The sequence below is a fragment of the Ranitomeya imitator genome, chromosome 2 (assembly GCF_032444005.1).
Source record: "Ranitomeya imitator isolate aRanImi1 chromosome 2, aRanImi1.pri, whole genome shotgun sequence".
Lineage (NCBI taxonomy): Eukaryota > Metazoa > Chordata > Amphibia > Anura > Dendrobatidae > Ranitomeya > Ranitomeya imitator.
In genome coordinates this window covers 32307262-32318814 of record NC_091283.1, presented here as the reverse complement: position 1 = coordinate 32318814, position 11553 = coordinate 32307262, and the positions used below count along the sequence as shown (strand labels likewise).

Sequence of the window (11553 nt, the reverse complement as noted above, 5' to 3'; positions counted from 1 at the left end):
ACCCTGAGTGAAAGGAAGCTGATGTTTCTTGTGTCCTCTGCAACTGACCCTGAGTGGAGGAAAGCTGATGTTTCTTGTGCCTTCTGCAAAAGACCCTGAGTGAAAGGAAGCTGATGTTTCTTGTGTCCTCTGCAACTGACCCGGAGTGAAGGGAAGCTGATGCTGCTTGTGCCCTCTGCAACTGACCCAGAGTGAAGGGAAGCAGAGCCATAAATTACCTGGACGACATCTACTCACCAAGCAAACAACTTAGCCTCTATCATATCCCCTTCTGGCTACTTGGCCCCATATCTATATTTTTACCTACAAAACACACAACATGCAGTAAAGATTAAACAACATCATGTTACCAAATAGACTCAGAGCTAACCAGCTAGCCAACATTTGACCATAATAACAACAAAGAAAAGAAAGTGCAAATGGTAATTTATGTTGGCGGGGGCTATAAAACATGTAAATAAACAGGACCAACACCCTTGTAAGTCGGTGAGTATTAACAGTTCATTTTCAAACCGTTTACATCATCATTATCAAGATACCATGACAATCCCAAAAAAAGTCTTTCCCTCGGTATAATCTACAAGGTCCGGATGGCTGACATAGACGTACAACTTTTGCCCTTTCACAAGATTTGCCAGGCGTCCTAGGGTAAGGCTAGCGTGCCACGTTCTTTGACGTAGAGGTCGACCGGTCACACTTTCTTTACCAAAGATGAGGATATCATTTTCATCTGATGAATTATTCCAGGTGATGACTTGGCTGAACAACGTCAAATTAGCGTCCATTCCTTCAAATCCAACTTGGCAGTAGACATAGTAGAGGCCTTTTTTGGGGGCCTCCAGGGTTGTATTCATAGGAGGCTTAATGCTTTGTATAAATGCCTCTTTCCAATTGAGGATCTTCTCTTGCGATGGACTCTGCCCTGTAAAGAGAGGACAACAATGTGTGCAAATGGCAAAACGTACTGAATTCTCCTGCAGCGCCTCCGCAGGAGAGGTTAAGCATTACACAGACTTTTCTTCTTATGCCGCTCACAAAGCTGAAATTATTTATTATTTTCCAATGTATCACAGTGACAAACTTGGGCCAGATCCCACCTGACCACAGATTGATGACTTGGAAAATCCCTTTAAGGATAATGAATGAACTCACCAATTAGATGTGCTGCCGGCTTTGTGAAAGTCTTCTTCTGGCAGTTAGTCTTATCTGATGGAAATGAAAGTAACATAGTCACTCATCTGCTTGTATGTAACTGAACAATCACGTGACTCTTGTTTCATCCACCGTGATTTACACTGCAACTCGTTTCATTCAGACAGAATTAATCACAGGTCTACAAGACAAAAAATTCAATCACCGTATACCAGTATTATGAGTTACATGCTCTTCTCAAATAGAGACTTATCTACAAGCAATACTCCGGAGAGATCAACGTTCTTCCCGATATAATACTAATGTCCTCTTCACAAAGGTGGTACACCCATTCACGGGAGTTACCATGTAGATTCTCTCTTTAATGCTAGTGGAACTGGGGGTCACCGACTTTCCCGCTAGGTCGCAAGTCTTTCCGACAAAGTCTATTAAAGGGCGTTGAGCCTCCCACTCACCAACTGGGGCCCTCCCAACCTGTTGTCCTGACCCCGAGCAGACACGGTACTGTACGTCAAAGTGGGATGTAACTGCCCTGCTCACTCGCGCCGTCCCTCTACAATCGCAGGCGTGCCTCTCTAGTCCTTGTCTCCTCACAGATCTTCGCTGCTTGAACATTGGCGAATGTCTGCTGGGCCTGGAGAGGAGAGAAGTGGGGCTCGGCTCTTCACAGATGACATCTGGTCTCTGGGTCCTTACCACCGTAGGGCGCAGGTCCTGGTCTTGACCACCACAGTCGGAACTCTGGGTCTTCCTGAACGTAGTCTGAACCTTGTCAGGCGATGATCGGCGTCCTGATGGCACAGACTTCCCGCTGAGGCCTGCCACGCGGGCCTAAGCGTTATTTCTGGTCCACGTCTGCTCCCCTCTTTCTCTTGGCGGTAAATCTGCCTGCGGTTTGGTGAGTAGGGCTGTTATATCCCAGGACTCCGGACTACGAGTCCCCTGACCAGGTCCAGCACATGAAGCTTTTCCCCCTGCAATTCTTCCTGTACAAATTGGTTCCACCTGATTGCGCCTCGCCAGTAGATGGCAGTCTTTCCTCACTATGGTCACATCCCACAAGGGCGCCCTCAGGGGTATCACTGCTCCCTCTTACAGGGCGACTGACACAAAGTCTGTGATATTGATGATGTTACCTTTTAGTCTCTGGCTCTGTGCTGTCTGTAACGTAAAAGAGACAAATGTAATTTATTGAAAAACAACTTTTATGGTGAGAAGAAAGGCAAACACTGCAAAATATCAGATAGATAGATAGATAGATAGATAGATAGATAGATAGATAGATAGATAGATAGATAGATAGATAGATATAATAGATAGAAAGATAGATAGATAGATAGATAGATAGATAGATAGATAGATAGATAGATAGATAGATAGATAGATAGATAGATATAGATAGATAGATAGATAGAGATAGATAGAATTGATAGATATAGATAGATAATAGATAGATAATAGATAATAGATAGATAGATAGACAGATAGATGATAGATAGATAGATAGATAGATAGATAGATAGAGATAGATAGAATTGATAGATATAGATAGATAATAGATAGATAACATATGATAATAGATAGATAGATAGATAGATAGATAGATAGATAGATAGATAGATAATATAGATATATAGACAGATAATAGATAGATAGATAATAGATAGATAGATAGATAGATAGATAGATAATAGATAATAGATAGATAGATAAATAGATAGATAATAGATATATAGATAGATAGATAGAATTGATAGATAGAGATAGACAATAGATAGATAGATGATGATAGATAGATAGATAGATATAGATAATAGACAGATAGATGATGATAGATAGATAGATAGATAGATAGATAGATAGATAGATAGATAGATAGATAGATAATAGATAGATGATAGATAGATAGATAATAGATAGATGATAGATAGATAGAATTGATAGATAGAGATAGACAATAGATAGATAGATGATGATAGATAGATAGATAGATAGATATAGATAATAGATAGATAGATAGATAGATAGATAGATAGATAATAGATATATAGATAGATAGATAGAATTGATAGATAGAGATAGACAATACATACAACATTCCATCATCAAAGAGGAACCAGAAACTCTCTTTGCAGACTTTACTAAGAAACAGAATAGAAAAACAAATTATCTCTTCTATAGTGAGCAGCCTGAGGCATGGCACACAGCCTTTTGCAAATACTATAAAAACATTCTAAAAAATGGCATCAACAGGGGCCGACAAATCAGAGTAAAAGACCCACAAAACGAGGATATCTCACTCACCATCAATCTATACCACTCTGGCATAATAGTCATACAGGGCAATGAGGACAACCTCGAGGCATTTGAGGAAATCTTCCCTCATATCAAACTCAAGGCTCAAAAATATAAAATAGAAAAGCCAGCACGTAGAAAGAGTGATGGGCCCACACGTACAAAAAAGACCACCAGGGACCCCCCTGCAGCCCAAAGCCCTAATAATGCACTCCCCTCATTGGACACCCTCAGAGAATGCCTGTCCCAGCTGGAGAGGGACTTCACACTGCTTAAGGAACAGATCCAAAGACAGACAAATGACCCAACAGATGCAGAGATAACCAGACTGAAGTGTGCACTGGACTCAGCGGTGCAGGAAATCAAACATGAACTATATGAACTACGGCAAGAAAATGCTAAATTAAAAGGAGAAATAGAAAACCTAAAGAGCCAGACACCACCCCTAACACAGGAGGGGGACCCAGGGAAGGAGACAGGTGAAGACACAATGAGAGCTAACAGCCAAACCACCACTAACTTAAAGAACTGCCTAAATATTGAGGGCAAAAGAGAAAATAACCAAGAACCACAGGATGGGCCAGACCCAAGCACCAAACAAACCCCAAATCTAGAACAAAAGCAGACCACAACAACAGGACAGAGCAACAAGAAGAACGTAAACAGAATCTCCCATAGGAGCAGCCAACCAACATGTCCTGATATAGTCCTGATTATAGACTCCAACGGAAAATACCTCAATACAAGGCGACTCTTCCCAGGAAAAAAGGTCTCCAAAATCCGCTGCTCAACTATAGAACAAGCAAAGGCCGTAATTGACAATCCATATTTCACCAACCCAAACCACATCGTCATACATACTGGCACCAACAATCTCCAGGACCAACACCAGCAGGTAGCAGGACAATTGTGTCAGCTGGCAGAGACCACACAACAGAAGTTCCCCAGCAGCAAGATCATCCTGTCATCTCTGCTGCCAAGAAAAGATTCCTTCCAATACATCACCCAAGACGTCAACAGAGAACTAATAGCCAAGATCAATACGATGCTAGACATCACCCTGGCACAACATCCCATCATAAACCTCCACCACCTGTATGATGACAAACATCTTAACAACCAAGGAGTCAGCCTTCTTGCCAAAGAACTTAAAGACATTGTACTCAACAGAGTCCCTGGACCAAGAACCCATACAAACCGAAAACCTATAGGAAGAGCACCAACTAACAGACCTAAAATGGAATATGCTCAACGAACTGAAAACTGCAACCTGTATGGAAAACCAGTCTATGAGAGACACAAACCATGGAAGACACCACCCTCTCCACACAGAGTGAAACAGGGCAGTGAGCTGGCAGAAATAAAGACCATGATCAGCTCCATATGCAAGAAACTGACGCGACTGGACCAATTGCCTACAACAAGGTCACCAGTCAGCAACCCAAGATGTCCTATGCAGGACAGCCCATTACAAGGTATACAGCTGCACAATGTCAACTCTAATCATTAGTAGCTGGAACATCCAGGGCCTGAACACCTCAGCCTTTGGATACAAGACAAATGACCCAGACTTTAACCAAAGACTGAAAGACATTGATATACAGATCCTCCTTGAAACATGGACTAAGGCCAATAATGAATCCTATGTCCCCATCGGATACAGGGAATTCTCTGTCTCCGCCCTGAAAAACAAAAACATCAAACAGGGCCGGAGCTCAGGAGGAATATTAGTATGGTACAAAGAAGAGCTCCATGAACATATCAGAGCAGTGAAGAGAGGAGACAGCCATATCTGGATAAGAATAAGCCGCTCCATCCTTACATCCCAGGCCGACATCTACCTCTGCGCAGCTTACGTAGCTCCTCCAGAGTCTCCATACTTCAACCCAGACAGCTTTGAGACCCTAAAGACTGAAGCTGCCCATTTCCAGACTCTTGGGAACGTTCTCATCTACGGAGACCTCAACGCAAGAACGGGAAGAGAAAGAGACTACCTGACCACTGATGGAAACATCTATATACTTGGAGCAGATACCGACTGTGACAACCCAGTGCACACCGACAGGAACAGCTATGATTGCACAGTTAATAAAAGTGGCAGAACGCTGTTGAACCTATGCCGAAGCCTTGGACTTCGTATCCTCAATGGCCGCACCAAGGGAGACTCACTGGGAAGACATACCCTAAACTCCCATGTGGGCAGCAGTGTGATAGACTATGCCATCACAGATATGGACCCTACAAATATTGGCGCCCTTATAGTCACCCCACAAACACATCTGTCAGACCATAACCAACTGCTCCTATACATCAAATCCACAAAGAAATCACCCTCACAAACCCCGCAAAAGACCGGCCTCTTTAGCCTGCCACCATCCTTCAAATGGTCCAAGATGTCGGCCCCAAAATACAAAGATGCCATCAACAGACCAGAGATCAAGGAGAAGCTCCAATGTTTCCATAATAACGTGTATGAACTCAACCCAGAAGGAGTACACCTAGCAGTAAGAGACCTTAACGACATTCTATATGCCATGGCAGAAATGTCTGACCTGAAAAGAAGCATCAACAAGAGACCGAGTAAACAAAATCCCAACAACTGGTTTGACAAAGAATGCAAGACCATACGGAAGGCCCTAAGAATGGCCTCAAATAAAAAACACAGAGACCCCAATAACCCCACTCTGAGAGAAGCCTACCACACCGTACAACGAAATTACAAAGCCATCCTCAGAAAGAAAAAGCAAAACAACATCTCTACCAAACTCCTCCAACTCCAAGATGCCCTTGAAGACAACAAATTTTGGGAACTGTGGAATCACCTTGGATCCAACCAGAAAAGCAACAGCCTCCACATCCAGAGCGGCAACATCTGGCTCCAGTACTTCAAGGACCTCTACAATGACATCCCAAGTGAAGACCTGAACCTGGCACAAAAAGAGCTTGTGAAAAAACTGAAAGATATGGAGGAAAAGTTCAAAGATTTCCAAAATCCTCTGGATACACCAATCACACTGACAGAAATAACAGAAAGGATCACACAGATAAAAGGTAAAAAAGCCAGTGGTCCAGATGGGATCCTCCCAGAAATGCTGAAATACAGCCCTCCAGACATCCAGGCTGCGATAACAAAACTATTTAATATTGTACTGCAGGCCGGCTGCTTCCCCAAAAACTGGAACCAAGGCCTCATAACCCCTATACACAAAAATGGGGACAAGTACGACCCAGCAAACTACCGAGGGATATGTGTCAGCAGCAACCTGGGTAAACTCTTCAACTGCATCCTGAACAAGAGGATCCTCACCTTCCTCACCGAGCACAACGTCCTCAGCAAGAGCCAAGCAGGGTTCATGCCAAACCACCGCACCACTGACCACATCTACACTCTGCACAGCCTCATCAAGAGCCACGTCCACAATACAAAGAACGGGAAGATATACGCTTGTTTTGTGGACTTCAAGAAGGCCTTCGACTCAGTGTGGCACCCAGGACTATTCCTAAAATTGCTGGGGAGCGGAATAGGAGGCAAAACATATGATGTCATCCGAAGCTCCTACACAGAGAACAGTTGCAGTGTGAAGGTCAACGGAAGGAGGACAGCCTATTTCCAACAAAGTCGAGGAGTGAGACAGGGCTGCAGCCTCAGTCCAACGCTCTTTAACATCTACATCAATGAGCTGGCAGTGGCCCTAGAGTCCTCCTCAGCACCAGGACTCGCCCTCCATGACACCCAGGTGAAATTTCTGCTGTATGCAGATGACCTCGTGCTGTTATCACCAACTGAGAAAGGCCTCCAAGATCATCTGAAAATCCTAGAGACCTTCAGCAGCACATGGGCACTGCCAATCAACGAGAAAAAAACTAATATCATGGTGTTCCAGAAAAGAAAGCAGAAACCCACTGGCAATCCTACCTTTATGATAGACAACCGTCCACTTACTGAAACCAACAGGTACACCTACCTGGGCCTAGAACTCAGCCAGTCAGGGAGCTTCAAGCAAGCCATAGAGTCACTAAAAGACAAGGCATCCAAAGCCTTCTATGCCATCAGAAGGCGTCTGTACCACCTCAAGGCACCAGTAACCGTATGGCTAAAAATTTTTGACTCCATCATTGCCCCAATTCTTCTATACGGTAGTGAGGTCTGGGGCCCAGTCTCATACCCAAACTGGTCAAAGTGGGACGCTGGGCCGACAGAAATATTCCACCTAGAGTTCTGCAAGCATCTTCTCCAAGTCCATTGGAGCACATCAAATAGCGCCTGCCGAGCAGAGCTGGGCAGATTCCCACTACACATCGCAATAAAGAAGAAGGCGCTGTCATTCAAGGCTCATCTACAAAGTAGCAGTCCCAGCTCCTACCATCACAAAGCCTTCCTACACCAGGAAGCCTCAGGAAGCCTCCCAAGGAAAAGTACCCAAAGCCAGTCTGACCAAGCCATCAACCTCCATGGCCTGACAAAAGGTGAAATCCAGAAAATGGTACACAAAGTCAAAGAGGAATATCTCAGCATCTGGAGGAACGACATAAACAAATCCCAGAAACTGACAATATACCGGAATCTACAGAGGGAGTACAAACTGGCCCCATATCTAGAGAAACTAGAAAACCCCAAAGATCGACAGATCCTGAGCCGGTACAGACTGAGCGCCCACAGCCTACTCATCGAATCCGGGCGGCACCGACAGAACTACAAGCCTCGAGAGAACAGACTCTGCCAGCAGTGCCCCCAGGAGGCCGTGGAGGATGAGGCCCACTTCCTGCTGAGGTGCCCCAAATACTCCGCAGTGAGGGACACTCACTTCAAGAGGCTGTCTGATCTCCTCCCAGATTTCACCTCCAAGGAGGAGGAAGAGAAACTGCCGATAATACTGGGGGAAGAGGAAAGTGCAGTGGCCGTAGCAGCGGAATATGTCAGTGCCTGCCACAGACTAAGAGGAGCCTGATATGTCATGGACTCCTATACCCCAACACTGGACATATCCCTATCCCCCGACTAAAGAGCCCGATATGTCATGGACTCCTATACCCCACCCTGGAAACATCCTCTATCCTCTAAAAGGAATTTGATATTCCCTGGACCTCTATATGCCCCCCCTCCCCCACCCCCGTATTTTTACCATATGCTTTGGCAATGCTAACATGTACTTAGTCCTGCCAATAAAGCTCATTTGAATTTGAATTTGAATTTGACAATAGATAGATAGATGATGATAGATAGATAGATAGATAGATATAGATAATAGACAGATAGATGATGATAGCTGATAGATAGATAGATAGATAGATAGATAGATAGATAGATAGATAGATAGATAATAGATAGATAATAGATAGATGATAGATAGATAGATAATAGATAGATAGATAGATAGATAGATAGATAGATAATAGATAGATAATAGATAGATGATAGATAGATAGATAATAGATAGATAGATAGATAGATAGATAGATAGATAGATAGATAGATAGATAGATAGATAGATAGATAGATAGATAGATAGATAAGAGCTACCAATGAGTCTGTGAAATCTTGGATGTAGAATGAGTATCAAGATTCACTATTTCCACAGCCATTTGGACTTGTTTCCAGAGAACCTTGGGGATGTGAGCGAGGAACAAGGGGAGCGTTTTCATCAGGACATTAAAGCAATGGAAGAACGGTATCAGGGCCGGTGGACTCACATATGGTGGCGACTATTGCTGGAGCTTGATGAGAGACAACCCAGAAGCCGTACATCACAGATCAGCCCAGAAAAGAAAGTTCAAATAATAACGGCCATTTGTCATTCATCTGTGTGCCATATATATGTGATTTTATATTTTGTAGTTTAATTCTGTAAGTATATTTGATTTACTGTACATAGACTTTGTAATCTTCGTTATTCCTTGATTAAAAATATACAAAATGCAGTACCGAAAATCATGTGTTTTTATCATAAAACATTGGGAGTGATTTTCATCAAAAATTGAAAATATCTCGAAGTCCTGATGTGATAGCCAAAAACGGAGTTCATATTCGTAATCAGCAGCCAAAATTGATTTAAAATATGTTTTAAAACCTTTTGCCAGAAAAATTGCGTTGACCAGTGTAATAGATAGATAATATAGATAGATAATAGATAGATGATAGATAATAGATAGATAGATAGATAATAGATAGATAATAGACAGATAAAAAAAGGAGGAAAACAGGGAGTGTTTTATAAAAATAATACAAAGTTTTATTACAAATATACAGTAAACCACATACATTTAAAATCAGATACAGATACCAAGAGGGAACCTCAAATACACCGGACCGGAATAGTACAAGACAACTTATAGTGCATAGTAATGTACTCCACAAATGAAGGATCAGTAACCTCCAAAAAGAGCCCCCGCCACAGACTGTATCACCTGCCCATATAGCTCACGTATACCAGTAATCAATCCGACCTTAATTCATGTAAGTTAGGCTAGGGAACAATCTAGGAGGGGGTTAATGTGAGGAGAGTGGAGAGGCATAAGTAACCAGCTCAATAGCGTTAAAAAAAGCCCCACCAAAAGACACTGCTCACAACCGGTTCTTACCACAGGTGCTGAGGAGCCCTAGAATCGGGCAATGCCCCCGACGCGCGTTTCGCTGTAAGTCCGCTCGCTTTTTCAAGGGGGAGTCTCTTTTTTAACGCTATTGAGCTGGATACTTATGCCTCTCCACTCTCCTCACATTAACCCCCTCCTAGATTGTTCCCTAGCCTAACTTACATGAATTAAGGTCGGATTGATTACTGGTATACGTGAGCTATATGGGCAGGTGATACAGTCTGTGGCGGGGGCTCTTTTTGGAGGTTACTGATCCTTCATTTGTGGAGTACATTACTATGCACTATAAGTTGTCTTGTACTATTCCGGTCCGGTGTATTTGAGGTTCCCTCTTGGTATCTGTATCTGATTTTAAATGTATGTGGTTTACTGTATATTTGTAATAAAACTTTGTATTATTTTTATAAAACACTCCCTGTTTTCCTCCTGTTTTTTGTATATGATGCATTGGGAGTTGTAGCTAGAGGGGCCGGGATTTATTCCTGGGCCACCCGTTACCATGAGTCTGGGTTTATGTATATTGATAATAGATAGATAATAGATAGATAGGTGATGATAGGTAGATAAAAGAAAAAACAAAGAACAGCACAGTTGAAAATAGGGTGCAGAGCCTCACAGGCACATACCAGGCTTGAGAACGGTCCACACCTAGGAACGAAACGTTGCCATATGGACCAATAAAGAGCACCTTATAACTACAGTACGGTGTGCTGCTTCAACTCTTTTTTATTCTAGAAAGATAGATAATAGATAGATAATACATAGAAAGATAGATAGATAATAGATAGAGAGAGAGAGAGATTATCTATATATATAATTGTCTAGGGGTTTTTCTGTCTGTCTGTCCTGGAAATCCCACGTCTCTGATTGGTCGAGGCCACCAGGCCTCGACCAATCAGCGACGGGCACAGCATGGCGACGATGATGTCATAAAAGTTGCCTCGACCAATCAGCGACGGGCACAGTCTGCCGCGAATTCGCCTCGACCAATCAGCGACGGGCACAGTATCGACGTAGATGTCATAATGGTTGCCATGGCGACAATGATGTCATAAAGGTTGCCTCGACCAATCAGCGACGGGCACAGTCTGCCGCGAATTCTGGAATCATCATTGTCCATATACTACGGGGACATGCATATTCTAGAATACCCGATGTGTTAGAATCGGGCCACAATCTAGTAGATAATAAATAGATAGACAGTGGCGTAACTACCGCGGTCGCAGCGGTCGCCAGTGCGACCGGGCCCGGCAGGTCAGGGGCCCGGGCCCGGCAGGCAGGCTCGGACTGGCAGTGCCTCCCCCCGCTCCAGGGCCCCCCCCGCCGCCGCCGCTGCCGCTGCCTTGAATACTCACCCTGCTCCAGCGATGGTCTCGGCGTCTGCACTGCAGCTCGTTCCTGCTTGAGCGGTCACGTGACACCGCTCATTAAGATCATGAATATGCGCATATTCATGATCTTAATGAACGGTGTCACATGACCGCTCAAGCAGGAAGAAGGTGCTGCGCCGGCGCC

At 43.7% G+C, this 11553-nt stretch overlaps 1 protein-coding gene across 1 annotated transcript in view; it reads right to left on the bottom strand.

Moving 5' to 3' along the window:
* Nucleotides 1-229: 229 nt before the first annotated feature.
* The window catches only part of LTB (lymphotoxin beta), a 24987-nt gene continuing 13663 nt past the window's right edge, over nt 230-11553 (bottom strand). Inside the window, exons 2-4 of the mRNA XM_069746420.1 lie at nt 2289-2313; nt 1153-1206; nt 230-922 (exon numbers count right to left, since the gene is read on the bottom strand). Coding sequence (XP_069602521.1) covers nt 531-922; nt 1153-1206; nt 2289-2313 — 471 coding nt within the window. The 3' untranslated portion in view covers nt 230-530. The remainder of the gene's footprint in view (nt 923-1152; nt 1207-2288; nt 2314-11553) is intronic.